The following is a 27,721-nucleotide window of genomic DNA, read 5'->3' as shown; positions in this document are numbered from 1 at the left end:
AATATTTTTGTATTTTTCTGTTTTTAAATTCGGTTGAAGAGTCACTAGTCAAAAAACTTTTTGTCGGTACAAAAATGTTGAAAATATTGCCTCCTTTGTTTCTAATTTTCTGTCGGAATTCCATCTCGTGGTAAAAAAGCGTACCTCGGATGAGAGAGAAAACAAAATGTACTTTCGTTGGAATGCACATATGCAATTCTATATTATATATTTCATTCATAATATTCAGTCTTCCTGAAAATTTTTAAAACCAATAAATTTTTTGTTTTGAATTTTGAAATATCATAATCTATTTTTTCGATATATGTTCTCATTTGTTAGGAATGGTACAAATTTCATGTTAGTTCTGTAAGTGATTGAATGGAATAAAGAACAAATATCTTTGTACGCTGGGTACACTCTGGCATTCCGACGACGTTGCTATTTGTAATTTGGATTCAACGAAGCAGGATATTTGAATCTATTGCACCCTTTTCGCTTTTATATTCTTTTTCTCAATGTGTTGTTTGTTGCATTTTTATCAAGAAACATCAAAATATAATTATAATTTTTTCAAATCAGTTGATTGGTTGACATAAAAACACAACAAAAATTGTGTATTTCATAAAAATTAAAGAAGAAAATATGTTACGATTTTGCAACATTGTTCTCCACTAATCAATTACAATTCAAAAAAAAATTCACCGTAACCTCGTTTTCAGATTAAATTTTGTATGTTCTGGAACAGAGCATATGTAATTTTGGTTAAAGTTTAAATATAAAAAAGGAAACAAGAAGCAGGAACCTGCTATTACAGTCGATGTTTGCTTTTTGATTCTTTTTCCGATCTCTTTCTTTTCGATACTATTTCCTTACGATATAACATATAATCGATTTTGATAACAGTAACTATCGTCCGTTTTCCATATCTAATAAAAAAATTAATGTAAATATATCTCTAAAAGTTAGAAGGCACGGGGAAGATATTTTTGTGAAATTCCCAACTTCAAATCACCAAACTTGAAAGTTGGAATAGCAGATCAAGAGAAAATCACTTCTTCCGTCTCGGTGTATTCATATTTACACATTGAACAGGCTATTGAAAGGGAAAGTCCAAATGCTGAAGAGTTGAAGAGAGACCATCATCATCTTGCAATAGTCGTATAGTAAAATTCCATATTGGCTCATGCATACATGTATATTGTATCTGAAATCTACTTAAAAAAGTACAAACATCGTTAATAAACTGCCGCCATTAACATCGAGAGGTCGGTCGGCGGAGGAGTTGTCGGGGCCACACAAGAAGTAAACAAATAGAACTCGCTAGGATTCCAGGATTTCGGCGTCCAAGGATCGGACATGAGCAACTATGAAAGGAAGAAGGCCACGCCCTGTGCTGGTTGCATGAAAGCCATTAAGTGGATTCCTGTTATCTTCATAGCGTCTGTTATAGCGTGGTCTTATTATGCCTATGTCGTTGAGCTATGTGTTCGTAAGTGTTACTCACTCAAGAAATACTTGATTCCTCTACAATGTCCCTTTACTATTACTAATGATATGACCTAACTTCCCTCCAAATCATAAACTAGAACACTTCCAAATGCGTACAGTAGAATGTAAATAAATCGATGACCCAACTGTCCATTGCACAACGCACATCTCATTCAAAATCAACACAAATTATCCATGCGCTATGACTAATAGCAGGGTTAAATACTTTTTTAAAGATAACACAATTTCATTCTCTCACACCGCCAAAAGTTCAATTGTTACCTTCAGAACGTTTATTTTAATATTCCAATACGTATGTTTAACACATTTCCTAATGTGGAGCAACAATAATTTTTATTAGATACGCATTAAGTATTGGTATTGAAACTTATACCATTATATAGTACAGACAAAACTAGTATGGCAAGTCTAACATACCATAATGTGAGGACTGCCAATTCATATTGACAAATTTCATTATCAACAAAAAAATCGTCCAGGATAGCTCCAACGACTTCAATAGAAAGTTCTTGTACTTTAACTTAATGTCATGCAAGTACCTTTTTCACGTGCATACATTAATGCTGTTCTACTTTACATTCTCGTTTCAGTGTCCATAGAGAGTATTTTTGAAAAAGTTATATTTTTATTATTCTATCACATTATATCGCTGCTTTTCTTTTGGTCTTATTGGAATACTGTGTTCACACCAGTTGGCACTGTGCCCTCAAATGTAAGTATATATTCTCCAAGTCGTGTCTAATATTTCTTTGAAATAATGATTCTTGGTTGTCATAGTGGCGAATACCAGAAGCGGAAATTGAAAGACTTTTTAGAGCAGAAAATCAAGAACAACAAAAACGAGTATTGGAGTACTGTGCACGAGATTTGCCCGTAACAAATCGGTAAATATTTCCTTTGCCACTTGATGTTTGCAGCACTAAATGCACGAAACTTTCTCTTTTTTTCCAATAGCACTCTAAATGGATCTGTCCGATTTTGTGACAAATGCCGGATAATCAAGCCCGATCGATGCCATCATTGCAGTGTTTGCGGGACTTGTGTTCTGAAGATGGACCACCACTGTCCATGGGTTAATAATTGCGTCAATTTCACTAATTATAAATTCTTTGTCCTCTTTCTGGGCTATGCATTATTATACTGCCTATACGTAGCCCTAACATCATTGGAATATTTTATACGTTTTTGGAAGGTAAGCTGGAATTAATTGGCATACCATGTAATAAGAGCAAGTCGAATCTATTTCACAGGGTGAACTGTCCTCTGGTGGTATGGGTCGTTTTCACATCCTTTTCCTGTTCTTTGTATCTGTGATGTTTGCCATTAGTTTGGTTAGCCTGTTCGGTTACCATATTTACCTTGTTCTAATGAACAGAACTACACTCGGTGAGTATGGCAATTAACGAAAGTTTATTGGATACTAACTTGACAAATGCTCCTTGACCATAACAGAGGCATTTCGCGCACCTATATTTCGGGTTGGTGGTGCTGACAAGAATGGCTTCAATTTGGGCAAACTCGCCAACTTTCAGGAAGTTTTTGGTGACAATTGGAAGCTTTGGTTCATTCCCGTCTATTCGAGGTGAGTGCTTATCATATTTATTTGTGTGCGTGTGTATATGTATGTATTTGTTCCTTTGGATGGCTTAGTTTTTTTTTTTTTGATTTTCTGTAACTATTAACACTGGGTTTTGGCAAATTAAAAACATTTACGAAATTTTTGCAAAACTCAAATAATTGAAATATTCCGCTAGCAATTAACCCGAATGTGTACTGCTAAAAAAATCGAAGCAAAAACTTAACCACTGAGAAGGTATTAACAATCAGGAAACAAATATTTGGTTGACTGTGAACTAATAAAACCTGTACATAATGTTATATGCAACGCGCTATTCATTAATAACAGCGCCGACACCTATCCGAATGAATATTTATCTACATTTTTCTCATCTGTTCCTCATAGTGATGGTGATGGTCTACAGTACCCGACTGCAGCAAATCACCATCATCATCAACAGCCTGAACTGTCACCAAATCCGGTCTCGTACCATTCAATGGATGAAACACGAGTCAGAGAAGTGCAACCGGCAGATGCCTCAGATAAACTGATCCATTACGAGATAAATCCTCAAACCGAGGGGCAAAATTGTGCAGGGCACCGTCCAGACCATGTCCATGAAAACGACACAGCGATACCCGTTGCAAACGGCAGTATCATTATCGATATGGAAAACAATCAAACGGCAATGTTCAAGTCTGAAGGGAATGAGGTTGATGTCCATAAAATGGCATGATAGAGAGTACCCAGTATCTTTGGTTTTTTTACTTTTATAACTATTAATACTACTAATTAGAGTATTCATTTCTACTATAGAATAAAATGCATATTTATCTCTAAGCTCAAACGTTAGATGTAATAATTTTTATTTCTAGTTGTGATTCTCGAGAAATCTTTAGTTTTGTTTTGCATTTAAAGTCTAGTACATAAGTCATTGTAATTTTATTTTCGATGCAAACAATGTAGTCCGCACTTAATGGTTGCAGGGCTTTCGTTAACCTAAATAAATGATTTTTCTTTCCTACTAAGGAGTTGGAATGTTTTTAATTTGCCAACAAAAACACAACTGTTTGCATGTCCCGCGCGTGATCCGTAAATTATTTCTTATATTTCCAGTTTCGGCGATGGCTTCAGCTACCCAATGCGAAACTTGGAGGAGGATGCCGAATCACTTCTTGGCCATTCGGACACTCGCATCGAAATGGAGGAGGATGTGTTTCCGGAAACACGTTTCCACGATAGCATAATACCATAGTTAATACTAACGGAAGATAACGTGGCCACTTACTACATTTAGTCGAAATTGTTGTGGTATCAAGATCCCATTTTGGAATATGTGTATGGGAGCAGTTATTATTGAACTTTCTGTAAGATACATCTTCTGAAAAATAGCGTTAAAACAGTTCCTCCCATCCACAAAACATAAAAATGACAATTTTTTTCCATGACTACCCATGACTGCCCGTTTGCGTCGTTTCATTCCCACACGCTCACTTCTAGGATGGAATTCAATGTACCGGTTTTTCTTATAGAAAAACTTTTACGATTCGTTTGTTGTAGTAATTGTGTAAATGTATAAGCAGATCAAACTACTAGATGGCATTCGAAGAGAAACAAATAGGCTTAATTAAAGACAAACCATCTTTGTATGTATTAATTAGATTTGTTATATGTTGTGTAGTGGAGAACTTTGTGTGGTATGCCAGTGTTGTTTTTTGGCAAAAGCTGTTCAAAAGGATAAACTGCGCACTAACTTAATGCGGATATTTGCAGAAACTCCAGCTTTTCCAAAATTTAACCGCAGCTGGGAAGATGGCGAATAGACGTAAGTTTCGACTATGTATGTACATATAATTTGGTATAAGGCAATTTAAGTATTCAATATTGTAATAAGTGTAAATAAAGAACAATTGTAGAATGTTACTTTTTTGATAGGAACGAAGCGATTATTCGTACGCATTTATGCCATAGGTTTAAGAAAACTTGGTTCGTAATCCATGAAATCTTTGTTATTTGTTATTGGTGATCAAAGATATGGGCATGAAATCGTGTTAATTAGAACAATTGTCATTTGAGTAAATTTAAGAAAAAAAATATATATATATATATCGAAAAATACACGAAAAACGTATAATTCATACATTAACAACTATTCCATTTCCTGAATGATTTCGCACCTCAAACCACAAAAAGGCTTTCAAACACTAAAGGTCACAAACCGAAGGACGATTACTTTACTGTACTTTGACTGTCTACCGATGGCTATACCTAAATATTATTTTATTTATTCAGAACAAGCCATATTATTTTATACTAATAAAAACCAATAAAAATTCAATGGAATAATTTAAATGCATTTTGCGTCTATTTGCGTCTATATGTTGTACAGTTTTGCCTTTTTTGTTACGATTTGATAAAAACTCAAATTAAATCATTCTGAGGATTTGTTTCATCAGCAGATATCACAGCGCCATAGAAGCATTACCATATTTGATAGATTAATTTAGAAAATATCGGTTTACACTTGGTAAACAAATCGACGGAATCAGTGTTGGACCTTATTTGGTTTTTAGTATATCTCAATGATGTGATTTTGAGTCTGGAGAATAGCTTTTGTCAACCCTATATCTAAGCCCATGATATTTGTTTATGTTTAAATTCGATGACACTCAAAATGTTATTAATTATTCCCAGAGTTTTGTTGGTAAGTTGATGGCCGCTAATAATTTTACTATAAAGCCATCTAAACAAAGCAAGCTATACGAATTTGACAATAGGATTGCTTTAGAGTCAAATCAGCTGGGGTTTGCTGCTACCTGTAAGAATTATACCATGGGGTGCGTATAATTATACCTTCAGCCATATGGCTAGAGAGGGTATATATAATTTGATATGGTCAAAACCTGTCCGTCTGTCTGGCTGGCTGGCTGCAGCGCACTATTACTCTCGAAGGGTATCCTATTTGGTCCAAACTTGATACATCGCAATATTTTTGTCCAACTTAGATCGAGTACGGTTATGGGCAATATCGGTCCACTCCTTCCGGTATCTCCCCCACAATAGGTCGAAATTTTCAAAAAAAAATATATTTTCTCCACAGAAAGAGAAACGATAATCCGATTTTGCTCTAACTTTGCAAATCCTAATATTGTCGTCAGTGCTAGGACAGGTACGAAAATGGACAATATCGGTTCAGTCCATCAAGTACCTCCCCCACAAAGGGTCAAAATTTTGAATAATTACAACTCTTATAAAATTTGATGTAAGAGTCCGATTGTCTTCAAATTTCACACTTCCCAATCATTTTATTAACCCAAGGTCTGGAACCAAGATGGAATACATCGGTCCACTTCTTCTGGTACCTCCCCCACAAAAGATCGAAATTTACAAAAAAAAAGATATTTTCTGTACACAATGCGTCAAAGTTTTGAATAACCAAAACGTTTATAAAATCCGAAATAAGCATCTGGTTCTCTTTATATTTCACACATCCCATTATTTCCACTAACGAAAGATATGTTGTGAAGATGGAATATATCGGTCCACTCCTTCTGGTACCTCCCCCCACAAAAGCTCAAAATTTTGAATATCCATGAAGCTCATAAAAAGTGAAATTAACATCTGATTCCATTCAAGACTTGGTACATCTCATTATTTCGATCAACACAAGAGATGTTATAAAGATGGTAGAGATCGGACCATTTCTTTTGCTAAGCATTCAACGAAATGGCCAATATTGATCCATTCCTTCGGAACTAACTCCATAAGGGGTTAAACACTTGAATAAACATAACAGAAGTTAAAATATTTTTAAATAATCGTGTATTGACTGAGGGTATACATCTATCGGCAAAATCGACAGATACTTTTTAACTTGTTTTTAATTGTTTTCAAAATATTCAAATTCGGATTCGCATTTTGTGGCGATATAAATCTTTCTTTTAACAAAAAAAAAACTTCCTTTCCTTTAGTTTTTGCGTTTTTTGTTTGTTTATTCAAAAAATCAAATAAACAAAACAAGATTAGTTTCGATAGTAGTTCTGACATTACATTATGGTATAATAAGAAGATAGAACAGCTTAGTATAAAATTATAGTGACGCTACGCTCACTTCCTGTCAGAATTATTCAAAATAAAATTAAAACAAGCTGTTTTAATTTTTTTTCATTGTTCAAAACATTAAATGCACGCACAAACTTGGCAGAAGTCTGGTATACTTAGGAAATAAATTAATCAGCTGGTAGCTCTTACTCACATTGTTTTGTTTTGTTGTTCTGTTTCGTTAATATTTTTAATTATGCTATCTAAAGTTTGTGTCGCACAGAATGAAAAGTCAAGATTTCTTCATGTTCTATACGTCCAAATAAATATATGGGTGTTTGTCTCTCTTCCGCTTGCAAGTGAAAACGACAATTCTCTTTTTCCATTCATCGTAGTTCTTTATTAACACATTACACACTTACTTTATGTGTTCCGTAATAGGATTTTGTTTCAATTTCTTTATAATGTAAATGTAAAAGATATTTATTCAAACGATGCACTGTAGTCCTTTGTCCACTTTGGTTCTAGCCTAGCGAACTGTTCTGTGCTTACATCAAATATTAAATGTTTGCTGGTTTGGTGCAAATTTGAGTGACTACACACACAATCACTGATCATTTGGTGGGCATTAATGCAACAAATGGCAAATACTTTTATGCCATTATATCAACAGAAATGTTAGGAAGTACATATGTATGTTGTTAATGTAAAAAAACACAACAATAAATAAATTACAATCAGATTAGAAGACTTGGAGTGATGATAAAAAGCATCTAACATATGTATGTATGTATGTATATAGTTTGGTGGAAGACCTAAAATAAGAAAAATAAGTTCTTACGTACACTAGTTTTGTATCAATAATTTGGAACAAAATAAATACCTCATACATACTACTCAATCTTGTTGTCAGATTTTTTTTTAGAAATGTGCATTCTCTTATTACCTGCCTTGGCTCAAGTAGTTATGGCAAGTTGTTAAATATATATATTTCTCTCTATGTACAATCAATTAATATCATTTTCTGTGTGTATGTGTGTGTGTGTGCATTGTGTGTACAAAGTATAAGGTGAGAGATTTCATGTTAATCCATATTTTCACAGTTTAAACATTCAAATGTAAACATAAATAGAAACAGTCCTAACGCTTTCGTAATTTATTCTTTGGATATCATTCAAAACAAATCAGAAAATCGGTTTTCACTTTCGCCTTCACTCACAAGTCCTTATTCACACGTTGAAAGTTACCTACAAAACATTACTTTTCTTTCCGGCAAACTTTGCACGTCTTAATATCGACATTCATAAACAGTTGTCCCCGTTTGTTGATATCTGCTTATTTTGAATGATTTATTTTTTTGAACATCTCTGGTTTTTGGATATAATAATAATTTCAAAAAATAATAATAATTAGGGGAAAAAGGATGGTTTCTTTTTTAGGATGACAAGTGAATGAGGGATTAATGTATGTATGGTTTATGGACAATTATAGTTAGTGATGCAGTGTAGAATGGGTATTTTATTAAATAGGAACAGTTTAACCTTTTGGGTATGCCTGTGCGCCTTGTTGGAAAACATGTGCCAATGTGCATAGGTGTATTCAGAACATATATGTAAGAGACGGAAGATGATGATGATGATGACAATAACAATGATACAATTTGAGCGTGTTGAGTGCTTTACATTTTACGCATATATTGGATATTGAGTCGAATGAGCATCGAACTGTGTTAAATGTATATTTTAGATATATGTTCGCATCTGTTGCCAAAGCTTTCGTTAGGTCGTTGATCCTTGTGGCCAGAGATCATTTCTATAGCTACTATTTTGCATGTCCATTGCTGAGGACTGCAGGCAACACATTGGCCTGTTGTACGACGGCGTTGATGACTTCAATTTCTTTCTTTAAGAACGCAGAACCCTCCTCTGTTTGGGGCTTGCACGTGGCTCCGGCCACAACATCACTCATTGTAGAAGCCAGAGATGTACGTTTTCGAAGACCGCTGGGAATCGAGTCCCGCATTAGGTCCTTCTTGAACTCAACGATGCCCGTTACTGTTTCGGTAACTGTTTTGTCTATGAATTCTTCGATATTCTTTGTCTCTGCTTCAATCTTTTCCATTAACTTGCTCGAAAGCTGATCCATTTCGCACTGATCGTGTGGAACGGAAATGGCTTCCCTGGCTGGGGCAACAATGGGTAGCTGTGGTGGTTTAATAATCTCGTCGCGTTGAGGTAAAGCATTTGTTTCATCTGGCATGAGCTGGATAGGTTTCAACAGTTGACGCGCCTCTTCCAACTGATTGGATTTACATTCCTGATCGTTTCTTGCCTCTCTGAGAGCATCCTCGACCTTGGAAGGAGCAACGATCTTGGAGACATTATGTGTCGGATGTGTAGATCTTCTCTCGCCGCGTATGAACTTCGGCAGGACGTAAATAGTGGTGAGTGCAACTATGTGAAGGCACAAATAAAACTTCAGGTACAATTGAATACTGCCCTGTTGGTGGTAAAATGTAAAATAGATCACTCGACTTTCTCGTCAGGCAAGAAGCAAGAACTTACCATGAATTCAAGCAGAACGAATGGGAATGTTGTATAGCCCATAACTATACGCGTCGTTAGGCAAGTGAGAATGTCGTAGAACATGCGTGTCATTCGCGTTTGCTGGAAACGGTGGCGGAACATGCGGCGAGCCTGCAACGAAGGTAGAAGCTTGTCATTTAAATGTCTCCGGATAAAATTTAGCGAGTGAAATAGACCAAAAATGTTGTGTGAAAAATGCAAAATTTCCGATTCAACCATAAATATTTTTAAGACGGAGAGCCACTTCCCGCCGGAATCATAAATACATGTAAAGGACATCTCCGACCTTTACATTAAGGCTGATTCCGTTGGTAAATATAGTCAGTAATTGGAGATATATCAAAATATTTAGAGAAATTAAGAGGACGAACTTACCATTCGTGCAGAAGTCACCATTAAAGCACCAGTCGCAAATGTCAGGTAATATCCTGGATAGAAACCATGCCACACCGCACTCAAGGCAAACGTCAAAATGGTTCCGTATTTCTTTGGCACGCGTTCATAAACGATGGTGCGCAGCCATCGGTTCGTGCCGCAATTCCAATTGTTGATTGCATCGCGGATATTCGTTGCAAACTGAAAGCCACACGTGAACAGATGTTTCCAAGTTATACGACAGTTAAGCCACAAATAGCCCATAATGTACTCACTTCAAAGCCAAACACATTTATATTAGAAATGAGATCCCAGTTGGCGTTGCCATCTTTGTCGTAGCCCGTAAAACCTAATCCTGAGTTATTTGCTATTGCATCGGCCAACAACCATGCATGATAATACTTAAAACGAGTAGTTGTGGTAGCCATCATGGCATACCAGATCTTGTATAGAACCGTAGTGTTATCAACAAAGTCGTCGTCCTTAAGGTTTTTGATGGGATACAATTGGACAAACTTCATGAAAATGAAAGCGCATATGAAGCTGCCGATAACTTTCTTGACTACCGTTTTCACTGGCGACGGCTCCAGGACCACCTGTGACTTTCCCTTATCAGCTGACGTCTGAAATAAATAATATTTGACATTTTAGTACCGTCATTTGTTGGGGCTGTCGTCAAAAATCGCACTCACATTCACAGCCGGCCGTAGATTGTAGCCTTCGATAAAATCGATATAGTCCTTGTAGAAAACCAATGGCCCAGCCATTAATCCTTGGAAGTTCAAGACATATGAGAAATACTCCAAAGCAGAGGGTAATTTATTAACGGCATGGTATTGTTGTGCCTTGGTCAAATCCTATGGATAACAGATGGGTCAAACAAACTTTAAAGCTAATCGAATCGTGAAATGTTGTACCTTGGTTTGTCGTACAAAGCCATCGTGTATGCTAAATGCCAAACTAGTAACTTTTTGTGTAATGATCATCAGGGGACCGGTTATATCCAGGGAGCATGAGCCGTCGTCATAAATTTGTCGTAACACATGTATGGTTAGTAAATACGCCATGGCCACGACCATGACGGTCCTGCAAACACAAATCCATGTTCAATTGCGAGCGTACTACAAGGATGTTCAGTGGTCATCTTACCTTTGGACAACTTTTGGGCTCTGTGTTCGAATGGCAACGTAACATGCTGACGGAAGACCAGCGATGTGTATGGCTTGTGGTCCGAAACAAAAATATCCAAACACCAAGCCAATGCTAAGTGCAACGATGTGTCGGACGTTGGAAGATACCTTGGAGGGATGAAGCACCGATCGATAGAGGGATGCCAAAAAGATTGCAGATATTTGGCATATTAAGAAGTTGACCTGCAAAAGGGAAACAAAAAGATGTTGAGCAAAGTATTAAGTCAAGATGCTCGTTATTTTCGACTGGAAACAATTTTATATAGAGCTGCGAGGAACTCTGATCTGTAATAAAATAAATCAAATTCGTTTTTGTGTTTGAACTGGATTGAGTTTAATGTTTATACTAATACAATATCAGAAAAAAATAAGACAACAGAAAACAATATCATTCAAATAGTTATTCATGTATATGGACATTATAAGATGGACCACTTCATTGTTGCTTTGATTCAATAGATGGCGTTGTTAGTAGAAAAATATGTTTTGTCACCATATCGTGATATAGCATTATGTTGCAATTTAATAGAGCTGACACTTTTATGGGGTTTTCGCTGATTGCTATCGATTCAATGTAAAAGGAAATGCTGTGGAAAAGACTGTTGAGACCATGTTTACCATATCTGATGCTTATCGTCGCGGTTTTCCCCCATAACAGATTTCTGTAATATTTCCAATGCATTTTTTGCATTTTGTCCAATCCTTACAATTGTATATGTGTGAAAATACTTATTTATGATGCACAAATTTTTCTAGCCAAGGCAAGACTAAATTCAGTGAAACTTGTATGGAATACAAATTAGAGCTCATTTTTTGGTTTTTCTGCACATTTTGTCATGTGTATAAGACAGCGCTAGGGCAGCGCCTCTAGACATTTTCCAATCAACCATTTTTATACCCTACACCACAAGGTGGTCAGGGTATTATGTCTTTGTGAATTTGTTTGTAACATGGAGAAGGAAGCGAGATAGACCCATAGTTGCTTTTGAAGATCTCCATAGAATCACTTTCTGAGTTGATTTATGCATGTCAGTCCGTCTGCCCATGTATTCTTGTGAACAAAATGCAGGTAGCATTTATTATTCGATTGACATGAAATTTTCTAAATAACATTTGTTTGGCCCAAGGACGAATCCTATTGGAATTGGAGATAATCGGTCAAAATTTAGATATAGCTCCCATATATATCTTCGTACGATTTGCCTTTTATTGTGCACCAAACGTGCAATATCAGCCCAAATAGTAGGGAATTTTGCACATAAACCAAATCAGACCTGAAAATAAGTATGCCAAATTTTATCGAAATCGCTTCAGATATAGCTATAGCTCCCATACATACTTTTCATCCGATTTGTTATTTTTGTCCTCCGCAGCCGTAATATACACTCTGTAACAACAATATTTGGGGAAACATATCAAATACAGCTCAGAAATACATTTTCTAAATTTTATCGAGATCGGTTCAGATTTGGATATAGCTCCCATATATAACTTTGTCCGATTTACATTTTATTGTGCACCAAACGTCTAATATTTGCCCAAATGGGATGGAATTTGGCACATACGACCGAATTAGTCTAGAAGCTAATATGCCAAATTTGGTGAAGATCGGTTCAGATATAGCTATAGCTCCCATATATATTGTTCATCCGATTTGTTGTATTTGTTACCCACAGCCCTAATATGCACTCCATAACAACGATATTCAGGGAAATATATCAAGTACAGCTCAAAAATATTTTTGCCAAATTTTATCGAGATCGGTTCAGATTTGAATATAGCTTCCATATATATATATTTTGCCGATTTCAAATTAATTTTGCACCAAATGGGCAATACAAGTCCGAATTAAAAAGATACAAATGATACTGCATATTTAGTCCTTTGAACTTTAAATTATAATAATAATCATAACGTGTATGATTGAATTCTCCCATAAGAACTTTTAATTGTTATGTGGAGCTCTACTAAATTAGCAAAGTGGTGTAGGGTATCACACCACTCGACTTTAGGACTTTCTTTACTGGTTTTATAATGCATTATATCAAAATCTTTACACTTTTATGTCTCTGTTAAACCGCCCGCCCTCAGAAGTGTAAGGTTGGTCGGCGAATGTAATTATTTGCTTTAAATGTATATTATTTAAAGCAGATAATTACATTCGTTCAAATGTTTATCACCGCCGCTCCAATGTTGACAAGTGACCCTGGCAGATTTTTCCAATTTAGAAAAAGAAAACAAAGCAAAAATTCCAAGATAACGACCAAAATGATAATTTCTTCTGTTATGTCGTATAGCGAATTGATAATGCAGAAACGCTTTCTTAATACATTTGTGTGCGTGTGATTACAGGGAACAAAACGAAGATCCAATATACGCAGTATTGAAAAACGTTTCGAAATAGATTTTCAACAACTTTTATTTTAATTGAGATCACATCCGTAAAATACGAAACAAGTCCAAAAAGTTATCTTTAGATCGATTGGTAAATCAACCAAATCATAGCGTAACAATCGAATGATTTCTATGTAGGCTGTGTAAAGCAATAGCTAGATCATAAGAGCAATGTGCAGGTTGACGATTATAACGCCAGCGAAGCGAGAAATTATAGATAAAAAACGTATGATCGGTCGAAAAGTGCTTGTTTTTCTATATCTATAGATAATGAAAACATTTCACAACAATGACTAAACATTGTCAAATTTATATGAATACAAAAATAATATTGACTCACACCCCACACCCTCTGCATAGGGGTGGTGACTATTAATTCTTTTTTAATGCTCATTTTAATGATCTATTGAAAATCGAAGCAAAAACGGAAGGTTTCCAGTAAAATGCTCGATAACTTTTCTTTTCTTTCAAATGTGTTTTATTTGTTTCCGGGGAAAAAATTACTATTAATATGACGGCGTTGTCATTTTTTAGTATTGATATTTGTTTGTATCAGCGTTACCTAAAATTCGACATACTCGGTCGACGTTTTTCACCACACAAGTAAAACACATATATTTATATGAGAGCTACCCATATAAATATACGTTGGGCGTACAAAATTTCAAGCTTCAACATTTTTAACTTTGACAATTGAAACAATTCAATTCTGTAGATTTAATTAAATCTGCTGCTCCAAATAGTGGATTTTTCAAATCATTTAGACCTTAAAATTATTATTTTTGAAATGTTTATCTCAAAGTTTTTAAGGATACGTACATCAATAAAAGTCCATGCCGAATATTACACAGGTTCTTTCTATCTTAAATTTGTTTGTATGAGTGTAAAAATGATACGTTTGCTTTTTTAAGTTATGAATAATTTTGAATAGGGAACAGAATTTCAAAACTATTCTCCTCCATCTTAGAACCCTTTGAAAAGATCTGAAGAATAATATCACAATTTGTAAGAATAATGATTATGACTGAGTCGACACCTACAAATGTTATCTAATGTTGTCAAATACGATCTGATAAAGATCTTAAACGATTATCTGGGTGATACATTTACACTTAACAGGATAGAGAAGAAATCTTAAAATTGGTGAATGGTTGCAAGAAAACATTTACATGAACTAGATTTGTACTAACTGCCTGTTGCTGCTTTTGATAAAGAGAATCAATGCGGTTATTTGTATATATGTTACTCATGACTGCACTCTTGAATGCATTACTGCAGATTTTTAGTAGTAAGTTAAGGAAGGTATTGACCTTTGCTTGCCGTTTACAAACTATACAACACCTAAAATTTGGTTTGATTTTTATAACTTTTTCCAAAAATTTCCATTTTAATAAATATTTTAATTTTTTTTTTTTTTTTTCGAACTACAACATTTTATTTGACATATCAAGTTGCCTACAGCTAACCTCATAGGTCTACCTTGTAATACAAACACGGTTTCATTCAATATTTACTTTATGCTTATCTCTACTCCTTCTCTTCTTTGCTGTTTTTTTTTTCGTGGACTTGCGACATTCGTTGAGGATCGGTTTTGTAAGTGGGACATGTCATATTTTATTTGGGTTTCTTTTATAATATTTATTTGGGCGTAATGAATGCTGTTAGCTAATATAAGATATTGACCATAGTTGCAGTTTGTATTACTTCGTATAAATAAACGAAAATGAATGACATATTTTTAATGCAGTACAAGTAGCTACCGTGCCATGTAATTCCTTCCGCCGGCATGATAAGCTGGTCATCAAGATAATTCTTGGCGAACATATCAGTAGAAGGTGTCTAGATTTCAACTCCTTCAAAGCTATCGTGGATTTTGATATAATCATGTCCATATTGAATGTTTTTAAATTAATTGTAGGCGAGAAAGGCTGCAGAGGGAAACGTTCGTCTTAAAAAGTGGTGTAGATATCTGTTCTATACGCCTGGGGGTTTTAATACTTCATTAACATAGTATTTCAGAACAATTTTTGATGAAATACGTAGAGACGGAAATATTTCCATTTAGTCCCACTGGTAATTTTGTGCAATTTTTTTGTTAATAGTTTTTGTTTAATAATAATGCCATTGTGAATGATCTACCAGCTATCAAACTTATCCTTCTAACATTATACCTTATTACATTCATTTAGCTTGTTGTTGGTCAGCAAGTACTGTTGTTAACTTTCCTCGGCTAGCCATCGTTATCTCTACAAATATTTGATGGACATTTCATCTCTTAAATATAAAAACGCAATTTCACAGAGAATATCGTCAATCTCTTTGGTGCATGCACCCGTTGCATGTTACCTATTGTAATTGCTTTTCTTAGAACGCACACATTTCTCGTGTTAATTTTATTTTGGCAATGAATAACGACACCGTGGGCATAGAAAGACATCAGTAGTCACGTGAAAGGCAACTATGCAATATTTTACATATCGCATGAATAAACCTTTGCCAAGGCCACTGCCAGAGTATTGATATTAGGATGTGCCCTAATTATTTTTCAGGGTTTTGTAGGCAAACACCGCACACCCAACTGAAACCCAGCTAGAATCTTCAAACCAAGTCTTCCACTCAAATCTGAAGAAAAGCAGAGAAGAGAGAATTCTGCAGTTGGTTCAACAAGGGATCACGTTTAGGTAGTGAAAAATTTAAAATGATATTTCAACTTGCCAAAGAAAAGTTAAACTAACCACCAAATAAGGATATTCAAGCTCCTCCAAATTAATCAGTATAAATCAAATTTTTTTCACAACAACTTCAATATAACGGAGTCCGTTATTTAAAGAAGAAGTTTTCTTCAATGACACCAAATAATATCCTCAATATAATATAATAAACCTCGGCAGAATTTACCACTACGAGTCTTTTTTTTTTTTTTTTTGATATAGACAGTTGGAATATTGTCGTTGAAAATACTAAAAGTTTTTCAATACTAGGGATTTTCAAGAACAGTTTAGACATATTGCATACAAATAAGAAGCCTATCATTTTTGTGGCTCGATAAATCCTAATTTATTCAGACAACTTATGCTCTCTTCCAGTACCTGCAAGAATCTATTAGTTTTGTAATTTTCTTCGATATCAAAAAGGGAAAATCGGTTATCGTAGTAAAAACTTTTACATTATTGCAGTTCTGGAATAACACATTAGTTTAAAAAAGTGTAAGTGACACACCGTGAACTGATTCACCTCTGTTACAGATCAACGTTCAAACCACACACACGTATCAAGCATGTCAACGAATTACAAATTATACAAGCCCAAATCCAAAATCAGGTCAATGTAGCGGCGACATTATATTGATATTAGCTGAGCTTCACAATTATTTACCAACAACTCATCCGAATGACGCAATTCAAATTTCATAAATAATACACATACCTGTGTGTTGAACGAATACAACAACAACAACAACCATAACAACTAAACAATACAATTATTTGTTTATTTTCAATTAAAATACTAAGGCAACATTTTTGCATATGTATTACCAATGTATACAAGTCAAGATCGTGGAACACTACATGGTCACGCCGGATTGTATATATACATTGTTACATCAGATTTTGACCTTTTAAAATCCCAAAACAGGAATTCTAAACGTCGCAAAATTCTTTTTATTGCCCGTATCGAAATCGAAAGCGATGTTAGATTTTTTGGAACTACCTATTAGATAACAAAACCGCGACCAGTAACTCAATAGTTAGATACTCACCAAATCAACTGATAGACCGCTTAGATCAGCCAACCAGTTGAATGTTCGACTGCCGCTGTAATTCATATTGTCTGGATCCAACATGTCCGTATTCCGCTTAATTTCGATTACAGTTTTTTTTTCTTTTTTCTTGTGTTTACGATGTTGTGGTCATCTGTGAGATTGTTTTCCCGAACATTGAACACAAGACAGCCTGCGAATGAAGTTATTTTCTATTTGTTATCTGCAAAACAAAGAAGACATATGTAGACGTCGGAAGTGGTTGACAGGGAGCATATACAGATAATGCAAAAAAAAGATGTGACCGAACGAACAAAAGCAGAACAATAATCAGTCCTCAAATTGTTGTAATTTATATTGCGCGTTATTAAGCCGAACGACTACTCAACACTATGTATACAATTTTTTAATTTGTTTTTATTATTTATTTTTTGGAAGGAGACGTAAAATGATCACACTAACAACAAGAGCACTATTGATTGTATAATTAAATCTTCATATATTTTTACCGACGAAATTATTAATCATTATCGTAGGCTTTATAGTCTTTCTCTCCTCCCCTCTATCCTTGTTTTGTTTTTTATTTAGAATAAAAAAATTGTGTGTCTAATCGATTCTCTTTCAAATGTCAAATTATAATGAAATACCAGAGCCACCATTAAATTCTGACGTCGTTATCGTAGTGTGTGGCTCAGTTATTTATGTCAATTTGACATTTTAAGAAGAAGAAAAAGAAGAAATTTTAACTGGCTTTAAAGGTCTAAGTACATAAGAAGATTGAAGTCATGGCTAGGCATTACAATGTTGAAAATATTGAATGAAATATTATTTAAATTTGTACAAATTGTTGAAAAACGCAAATTATAATAACCTCCGAATGACGTCGTATAAAAAACATATAAAAATCTACTTATTTTTGAAAAACATTTAAATATTTTTGACATATCAATGCTCCCAAGTGTTGATGCATCTACCTGTATTCTTCTGCCATGTTACAGAGCCGTGTACTTGCACCTTATGTCATAGGCTGGTTTGTTCGTAAAAGAAAAAAAGGAGTTTTTAATGACATGTTCTCATTGCACTTTCAATTACGTTGTTCGCTCTCAGAATTAGGTACACGAATTAACCCGTTCATACGGCACGATTCGTAATTCATAGAAACATAATTCCTTTTTTCAATTTTTTTCTTTCATTTTTATAGAAATTTGTACGAAAGAACATAAAATTAGCATTAATAATAATAGAAGAAATTATTGTTTTTCCTCCAAAGATTTATTTTGTCTTTCATTAAACAATTTTCATTCATGTTTTGAACTTTTTGTATAAATGTTGACATTTTACATACATTTTTATATTTTTCTTTTTTTAAATCGGTTGAGAGTCATTTGTCAAAAAAAACTTTTTGTCGTTAATTTTTTTTGATTCTTTTGTGGACAAAAAGCATACTTCGGATGAGAGAGAAAACAAACTTTCGTTTAAATGCACATACATACGTATCTTTCATTTCATATATTTTATTTTTTCATTCATTATTTTCAGTTTTCCTGAAAAAATTAAAATTTCAAAAAAATTTTCTATTTTGAATTTTGAAATGTCATAATTTAATTCAATTTCATCGTAGTTCTGAGAGTGATTTGAATAGAAAAAGGAACAAAAATCTTTGTTCGTTCAGAAAAAATGTGTGGGGAATCAAGTAGATAGTTCATAATTAATGGTCGAACGACGAACAGAGAGCGAATCACGTGCCATGTGAACTTAGCATAATTTGGCTTAGTTCAATTTCGGCCTTTTACGAAGAATCAAGCCCATTCCAGTAAAAAATAAGCTGCTTCATAATTCCTGCAGGACACCTAATATCAACCTTTTTATTTTTTTAGCATGTCGCAATAAAAGGGGTAGAATAAAGTTGCAAATTAAATGCATTTCTCCTTCTATTGGTGCCATGTGAACTTAGCATAATTTGGTTTAGTTTAATTTCGGCCATTTACGAAGAATCAAGCCCATTCCAGTAAAAAATAAGCTGCTACATAATTCCTGCAGGACACATAATATCAACCTTATTATTTTTATTTTTAGCATGTCACAATAAAAGGGGTAGAATAAAGCTGCAACTTAAATGCATTTCTCCTTCTATTGGTGCCCCTATTCTGTCAATTCATATAAGTATACAGTGTGTGAATTTTTAATAATTTTTTAATAATTTAAAATAAATTAACCATATGATTGCATGACTTAACCTTCTTAATTCTACCATGGTTAATTCGTAAAATATAAATATTTGTTATAAAATGTAAAAATATCAATGTAATCAAAGGAATAAATAAATAAACATATGCAAGTGTGTGATAACAAAAATTATAAGTCGCATGTAAAATGTTATATCCACGGAATTAAGTATACAGCATTTCATATTGAATTATGTTTTTTATAATGTTGATTTTATTTGTTGATTATCTTTCGTATAGTGCATGGTAGAAAAATACAGGTAGATGCATCAACGCTTGGGAACATTAATATGTGGAAAATTTTTAAATATAAGTAGATTTTTACTTGTTTTCTTATACGACGTCATTTGGAGGTTATTATAATACGCGATTTTCAAACAATTTTTACAAATTTAATTAATTTTTAATTCAGCATTTTCAATCCCAATTTTGGTTTGACAGTTCATTGTCCCAGCAGCTTTGTCGATGCGTCTACCTCATGGTAGAAAAATACAGGTAGATGCATCAACGCTTGGGAGCATTGATATGTCAAAAATTTTTAAATTTCTTTTCAAATATAAGTAGATTTTTATACGTTTTCTAATACCACGTCATTCGGAGGTTATTATAATATGGCTTTTTCAACAATTTTTACAAATTTAAATAATTTTTCATTCAACATTTTCAATTCCAAAATTGGTTTGACAGTTCATTGTCTCAGCAGCTGTGTCGATGCGTCTACCTATATTCTTCTACCATGGTCTACCTATATTCTTCTACCATGGTACAGTGCATAAAATAATATTCTTCTATTTTGCTACCATGGTACAGTGAATGAATAAGAACAGTAGAGTTTTCTGACAGCTAATCTAATAAACAGCTGTGCTAAATATATGTTCTCAAACAGCAATAACAAATTGACACTGGCATTTTTAAATCGTTTAATCTAAAGTCGGTTTATGTATCCCTAAACACGTGGATATTTTTGTTATTACTTAAAAGACCTAAAAGCTGAAAGTAGAATTAATTTGATTTATTTAAATCATTAATTTATTCTAAAAATGGCAATGCTGGCAGAACCCCGTCAGCGAAAACGCTATAACCTGGTACCGAAGGGCAAAGCTTTATATGAAGGTGGGTTGATATCTTTAACCACGGTCTCAGATGAAACAATAAGACTTTTATTTCTTAGATGATTCGCGATTCGGCACTAAGATGTTGGAGAAGATGGGTTGGTCGAAAGGTAAGGGATTGGGAGCTAAGGAAGATGGTTCACAAGATTTTGTAAGAGTACGTTATAAAAATGACAGCCAGGGATTGGGATATGAACAACGTGACGATCAATGGACGCAGCATGAAAGCAGTTTCAATGTTCTATTGAAAAACCTTAATGGCGATGAGACCGTAGACGATATTCCAGTGACTGGTGGAGGCAGTGGAAATAAGTCGTCGTCGGAGGAGGATGAAATAAGCCACGTGGGTTTTGGATTTCAAGCTGACGAAAAACCGAAGCCTAAAAAATCTAAACTGAAAGAAAAAATTAGTGGAATTTCACTGGAAGAAAGGTCGAAACAAAGCAAAGCTCGTGTCCACTACAAAAAGTTCACAAAAGGAAAAGATCTCTCACAATACAGTGAAAAAGATTTGGCTAATATTTTTGGCAAAAAAGCGGACGATGAGCAGCAGGCTTTGTATGCTCAGATGAATGATCAATTCAATGGAGCAGATCAAAATGAAGGAAAAGCTGCAAATGAAATGGAAAGTTTTGCTGGAGTGCAAACTATTAGTACAGGATTATCAGTTTCGGATTATTTTAAAATGAAAATGGCTTCATTAAAAAATAAGTCCGGTCGTACAAACGGTCATCGAAATGAAGATAAGGAAGACGAAGAAATAGCTAACAATACTATGAACGATCATGATACTTCGACGAAAAAGAAGAAGACGAAAAAAAGGGACAAAACTGTGGAATGCGAGCAAAGCGAACTTCAGGTTGAAATGGAAAAGCTGATACCAGCATCGGACCCAGACACGGAAAATAAATGCGAAAGTAAAAAGCACAAAGAAAATAGTAAACAATTGAATGAAGACAAAACTGAAGTTGCGAAGAACGAAATAAGCAACAGCACATCAATGAGGAAAATTAATAAGAAAAAGGATGAAACATTGGAAAATAAGGAGAAAACTCCAGTAACAAGCGCAAAATATTCGGAGATCGAAGATAACCAGTCCCATGTAAAGATAGCTTCAAAGAAAAGAAAACATGAAGACACCACTACCGATGTTTTAGAATCGACACAAAAAAGTAAAACTGTTAACGGAGAGGTGAAGCGAAAAAAAGATATCAGTGAAGATAAAACATCTTCCGATGTAAACGCTTCAAATCCAGAATCAAAGTCATTGTCTGAAATCGGGAGAGATGTTGAAGAAAAGCGAGAAGACAAACGTACCTCAGGTAAAAGAACTCGTGATTTTTGTGAACAAAATCTTAATCTGGAAACCATTGCTCTATTATCGTTGACCGAACTGGAGGAGAAACTGAAAAGCTTCAATGTCTTTAAGATGTCCACATTTGCGGCTGAAAAGTTTAGAAACGTTGATCTGAACTATTTCCCAAACTCAACTCTACCACAGGTCGAGGGCTACGGTTTCAACCAAAACATTGAATTGATTGTAGAAAACAACAAAAAAGACGCGCGGCGCATCAATAACCTATGGAGTGACACCCTGTGTAAATATGCAAATTTGGAGAAACCTATAAAAACATACCGCAGTTACGTCAAGGATTGCATAAAAGCCCGCAAATTTAAACAACCTAAACCCAAATTAAAAGTTAAGAAGTGGAAAAGAAAAGATGCCTTCTCCCTTGTATGAAATAAGCGTCACAATAAATAATCTAGGTACATTTTTTATGAAGTGTATTGGAATTTTAATTCATTTGTAAAACAATATCCGTTAACTAAGCCATTTCAGAATATATATGTTAAATATGACTAAGAATTACAAACTAATACATGAACTCGAGCAATGTCATCATAGCCGATAGAGATTGTAAGATAATTCAATGTTACATTTTGAAGCGATTTCAATTAAGAGTGAACATTATCGCATAAAATAGATGCAATTACAAAACTATCTTAAGAGCAATATTTACACAGTGTATATTAACATATACATATAGTGGCGTTCCTTAGAAGTCAACTTCATCATCATCATCTTCGCCTTCATCATCCATTTCCCCTTTGCGGTGGGCTATCCGACGGGACCTTCGCAAAGGCCGTTGTACATTATCGGTTGTTTGTCTAATATTGGGGTTATTTTTGTACATGATCAGATTTACGTGCGCATCAAACTGTAAGAGACGAGAGCATATGTTACCAGCATAAAATGTTACCTCCTCCTTAGCTTCCTTACCGATGATGAAACAATTTCTCCGCGTGTCGGATGCCAGTCCAAGTCACGTATAACGTTTCTGTGGCTCTCGACTGCCTCCTTTATTTGTCCGGTGAGGACGTCATAGACTGAAAATGAAGAAATGTGTGATTGTGAGTAACATACTGACTACTATATATGCTATATGACGTAGGGTACCTCTGATTTGATCAAGAAAATGCTGGCAACATTACATTTACTTACTTATAATCCTTCCTGTGCTGCATCCTGTGTAAATATACCGTTGGCCCGTTTGCACTGCCGGGGAGAATTTTGCCCTTAGCAAGGTTTTCGTTACTTTATGTCCACGATAAGTCATCACACTTACATCGCCATCCAGTGGCTTTGTTGGATTGTAGTCTGCGAACAATTGAATTTTGTGAATGTGTCGATTCTGCAGGCACAATGCAATACTTACATTCCCGGGGCACTTGGCTAAAGCGATAGTCCCACTCTACTAATGGGGTACTAGGATGTTTCCGTATTTTATTCGATGGTGTTGGTTGGCGCAGATCCCATATTTTTATGCTTTGGTCCCTCGAATTGCTCATAACATAGTTTCCATCGTTTCTGGGATCTATGTATGTTATGCCATCAAAATGACCTAAGAATATGCTTTGGCACTTTGCTGGCCGGTGGTCGTAACCACCGCAACATCGTAGGTCCCATAACTTTATAATGCCATTATGACAACCACTGACGATTAGATTTGGATCCTGGTCGCAAACATAGCTTACGGCGTTAATGTCCACAGGGAAGGATGGTTGTGTGCGCAGAGCTCGAATTTGGCTAGACTCGCGGTCGCATATGTAAATATTCGAGTCATTGCAGCCACCAATTAGGGTTCGGCCGTTATCGCAAGGTGAAAACCGAACTGAGAACATTCCGGCACCATTTCTTTCCACACCTAGGGCATAGTTTTGACAATCGTTACCTCCATCACTGTCGATAGGAACAACAAGAACTAGAATCGGAGAAACGCCTTATTAAACACGTCATTTGAATAAAATATAAAAATACCCAGCTACTTACATGAATCCGTCCACGTTGAATAGGCGAAGAACCTACCACACGGACTGAAGTCCACGTCCAAAATATCCCAATTAACGTCCCGTACTTTAAGACGCTTTATGCGGTGATACGTCCCCCTAGAGGAGTCAAAAATGCGCACTGTGGCATCTTGGGAGGCAGTGATCAAACGGCTTCCATCCGCATTAAACTTACAAACGTATATTTTTGAATCCAGCGACATTAGTCGATCCACTTTCTTATTGGGTACAAAAAAGTTCGCTATGCGACGATGCTGGCTGGGTGTAAACGAGCCGCTTGGAAATCCGGTCAGCCCATTCTCACGTTTCATCAAACCACGCGTCAGACTCCATCTTCCATTGGGTCTTTTGCTGTTTGCCGGAAGGCCACTCAACGCCTTTATTTCCTTGTACATCATGGTGTGCTAAATATAATGAAGGGACTGGTTAAAGCTCTACACACATACCACAGTTCTCCATCATGTTACGTACTCGGAATACTCTCAAGTCTGGTTTTTTCCTAATTACTGGAGGCATTGTGTTTGTTTCTTGATTGACAATTTCTTGAAGCATCGACTCCAAGGCCAAATTTAGATATTCTCCTTCGCCCCTGCCGCTGATTGTGCTGTCATCGCTTAGATATTCATCTTCGTCCTCAATTTCGTATGTTATATTATTACCCATCGAGCTTCTCCTTATCTTGCTCCTATCCCAAGCTCCAAATTGGATTCCGAATTAATAAGTCCGTTCATAAAACCTTTTGTCTGGTGTCATGTATTTACGAAATTCCTTGTTTTTATTGTTTGATCTGCTTCTTACCCCAAAGCTATCCACCTGGGTGTAATAGCAAGTTCTACTAAATCGATCTTTAAATCCCTATTTACATACCTGAAAGTGCTACGGCCCGTTTGCACATCAAAGGCCAGTTTACACATGATGTTATAGGACATCTATCATGGTAGAAGAATACAGGTAGTCGCATCGACACATCTGCTGGGACAATGAACTGTCAAACCGATTTTGGAATTGAAAATTTTGATTGAAAAATTATTAAAATTTGTAAAAATAGTTGAAAAATTCATATTATAAGAACCTCTGATTTGCGTCGTATAAAAAAATCCACTTATTTTTCATAAAACACTTTAGAAATTTTGACATATCAATGTTCCCAAGCGTTGATGCATCTACCTATATTCTTCTACCATGGCATCTATGCTACTGAACATGGTAGAAGAATATAGGTAGACGCGTCGAACCAGCTGTTGGGATAATGAACTGTCAACCAATTTTGGAATTGAAAATGTTGAACGAAAAATTATTATTATTTTTGAAAAACGCGAATTTTAATAGCCTACGACTGACGTATTATAAGGAAACATATAAAAATCTGCTTATATTTGAAAAAAAAAAACATATAATTTTTTGACATATCAATGCTCTTAAGCGTTGATGCATCTACCTGTATTCTTCTGCCATGCTACTGAAGATTAACCAACTGGGTTTATTAGATCCGGTGAGCTAATTCTGGTGTTTAGATATACCGTTAGATGATATAAGTGCTGATCGACTGTTGTTTACGTAAATATAAACAAATGAAAGAGAGTCCAACAAAAATGATGTATCAAAAACCTGAGTCAATTGATGTTGAAAAAATAAGTGTTTATCTACATGGGGGACCTTCTGCAAGGAAAATAATGCATCTTCCAATGCATTATTGTGGGCAAATAAAAATGTTTATGTTTGAATTCAAAATTAAACAAACGCCTTGGCGGAAACATTTGCGACTTTGGAGTGTACCGCAGTACCAATGGATGTACACAGTGATGTTTTACGACAGTATGTAGATTCTGCACCGGATTTAAATAAATCTGGATTGTGCAATAAGCCTGATATTGTCGGTTACTCCATCTAAAATTTTGTATCTCAACGTGCTGTTGAGCCATGTATATACATAACAGTTTTGTAGTACACTTTTAAACGCTTACAAACATTTTCTTGTACAACAAACGCAACAACCAAAGACCTAAAATAGTAAAGACTAGACAAATTGCATTCTGAGCAAATGGTGTCCGTCCGTTTGTCCGTCTCTCGTCACTCTAGCTTCCGAACGAAATGAAGTAGATTGATAAAATTATACTCAAATGTATATTATGTCTGCAGGACTTTTGATATTGAAAATGGGCCATGTAGGTCCACGTTTTGGTATAGCCCCCATATAACGGTACCACATGATATTCGGTACTTTGTTGATTTTAGCGACATTATCAACCGGAATTGTTTCAAATTTGGTATTTGAAGTTCGTAATGAATACTACAGCCTGTTACTGAAAATTGTCTGTGCAGGTCCACGTCTTCTTATAGCCTCCATATAACGGTACCACCCTATATTTGGTATTTTGATGATTTTAGCGGCATTATTAATCGGAATTGTTTATAATTTGGTATAAAAAAGTTTTAATGCTTTAGAAAATTGTCTGTGCAGTTCCACATTTTGGTATAGCCCCCATATAATAGTTCCTAGTTGTTTTGTGTGTTTGTTTGTGCAATGCCACCAGATTACTTAATTTACGGATTGTGAATACTTTTTTCATACCCTCAGCAGTATGGCTTTTTGGGCCAAATCTGTTTCAGGGCATTTGGATTCTGTCCGTCCATCTATCTGTCTGTCTGTGTGGCAGGAGCGCAGGATAACGCTCAAATGGAGTATCTGATTCGGTCCAAACTTGGAACATCGCAATATAATTGTCGAGTTCGGAAATGGGCAATATTGGCTAACATATTCTGGTACCTTCTCTACAATGGGTCAACATTTTGAATAGCCCTTAAGTTCATAAAACGCGAGTTGAGCACCCGATTCCTTTCAAATTCGCCAAACCCACAAATTTCTGTGAACACAAGAAGGTAGATATTGGCCCACTCATTCTTGTATCTCCCCCACAGAGGGCCAACCTTTTGAATAATCAAAACGATCGTAAGATGCGAATTTAGCATCAATTTCACACATCCCAATATTTCCACTAACACAAGATCTGATGTGAATATTGAATATATCGGTTCTCTCCTTCTGTTACCGTCCGACAAAAGGTCAAAATTTTGAATAATTATAATTTTCATAACATTGTGTATCTCAATCAAACATCTTGTATCTCAATATTTCTGTTCACCATAGTCTGTTAGTCGAATGTTTAACAATTATTTCTATAGAATTGAAAATAAGCCTTGGATTTTTTCTAAATCTTCCACATCCCAATATTTTTATCAGTATTAGATGAAGTGGAATACTTCGATCAACTGTATCTGGTACAAGGGAGCACAATTGAATATTTTCCAAAAATCGTCGTATATCTCATAAAAAGTACAGGGTGTAGCCGATGTAGGCCATATCTGGCACCTTGTGATATTTTTAAATACGAAATGGACAATATTGGCCCTCAACGTCCCCTATAAAGCATTAAAAGCTTCAACAAAAATAATGCAAGTCAATATAATGGCAGAGAGTATAAATCTGTCGGCAAATCCGAGTGATACAACTTAACTTGATTTTGTCTTAACATGGAAAGATGACTTCCTGGTTATCTCCTCCGTCTACGTTGTATTCTTCTCAAACGCCACTTTCGTTATATTCGATCTGGAACGGATACGGAAATTATGATGATATGAGAA

At 35.2% G+C, this 27,721-nt stretch overlaps 4 protein-coding genes across 9 annotated transcripts; 2 read left to right on the top strand and 2 right to left on the bottom strand.

Annotated features, from left to right (window-relative positions):
• The first annotated feature begins 911 nt into the window (after positions 1-911).
• LOC101889742 (palmitoyltransferase ZDHHC15) lies at positions 912-5,401 on the top strand. Of its 2 annotated transcripts, none has more exons than XM_011291928.3 (7): positions 912-1,471; positions 2,082-2,203; positions 2,269-2,375; positions 2,446-2,683; positions 2,742-2,877; positions 2,944-3,073; positions 4,166-5,401. In XM_011291928.3, the coding sequence occupies exons 1-7, from the start codon at positions 1,339-1,341 to the stop codon at positions 4,302-4,304; spliced, it is 1,005 nt and encodes a 334-aa protein (XP_011290230.1). In that variant the 5' UTR covers positions 912-1,338; the 3' UTR covers positions 4,305-5,401. The 2 variants fall into 2 exon arrangements, with proteins under 2 accessions (XP_011290230.1, XP_011290229.1); XM_011291927.3 differs by lacking the exon at positions 4,166-5,401 and adding an exon at positions 3,455-4,077 and having other exon boundaries at positions 915-1,471.
• Positions 5,402-8,410: 3,009 nt separating this feature from the next.
• Positions 8,411-18,057, bottom strand: LOC101889224 (lysophospholipid acyltransferase 6). 5 transcript variants are annotated; one of them, XM_011291926.3, is made up of 9 exons: positions 17,904-18,057; positions 17,395-17,617; positions 11,200-11,423; positions 10,968-11,136; positions 10,743-10,907; positions 10,326-10,673; positions 10,051-10,251; positions 9,655-9,786; positions 8,411-9,589 (listed from the first exon to the last, which is right to left on the bottom strand). In XM_011291926.3, the coding sequence occupies exons 2-9, from the start codon at positions 17,476-17,478 to the stop codon at positions 8,912-8,914; spliced, it is 2,001 nt and encodes a 666-aa protein (XP_011290228.1). In that variant the 5' UTR covers positions 17,479-17,617; positions 17,904-18,057; the 3' UTR covers positions 8,411-8,911. The 5 variants fall into 5 exon arrangements, with proteins under 5 accessions (XP_011290228.1, XP_019890406.1, XP_005177953.1 ...); XM_020034847.2 differs by having other exon boundaries at positions 17,908-18,028; XM_005177896.4 differs by having other exon boundaries at positions 17,857-18,011.
• Positions 18,058-20,543: 2,486 nt separating this feature from the next.
• LOC101888871 (PIN2/TERF1-interacting telomerase inhibitor 1) lies at positions 20,544-22,514 on the top strand. Its single transcript, XM_005177893.4, has 2 exons — positions 20,544-20,732; positions 20,791-22,514. Exons 1-2 carry the CDS (start codon positions 20,660-20,662, stop codon positions 22,470-22,472), a joined length of 1,755 nt encoding a protein of 584 aa, XP_005177950.1. The 5' UTR covers positions 20,544-20,659; the 3' UTR covers positions 22,473-22,514.
• Positions 22,494-24,895, bottom strand: LOC101889046 (DDB1- and CUL4-associated factor 11). Its single transcript, XM_005177894.4, has 6 exons — positions 24,551-24,895; positions 24,063-24,483; positions 23,449-23,994; positions 23,235-23,390; positions 23,013-23,119; positions 22,494-22,950 (listed from the first exon to the last, which is right to left on the bottom strand). Exons 1-6 carry the CDS (start codon positions 24,740-24,742, stop codon positions 22,789-22,791), a joined length of 1,584 nt encoding a protein of 527 aa, XP_005177951.1. The 5' UTR covers positions 24,743-24,895; the 3' UTR covers positions 22,494-22,788.
• Positions 24,896-27,721: the final 2,826 nt, after the last annotated feature.

The sequence above is a fragment of the Musca domestica genome, unplaced genomic scaffold, assembly GCF_030504385.1.
Source record: "Musca domestica strain aabys unplaced genomic scaffold, Musca_domestica.polishedcontigs.V.1.1 8, whole genome shotgun sequence".
NCBI classification, from domain to species: Eukaryota; Metazoa; Arthropoda; class Insecta; order Diptera; family Muscidae; genus Musca; species Musca domestica.
The sequence above is the reverse complement of the archived record's forward strand: the minus strand, read 5'-3'. Positions and strand labels throughout refer to the sequence as shown.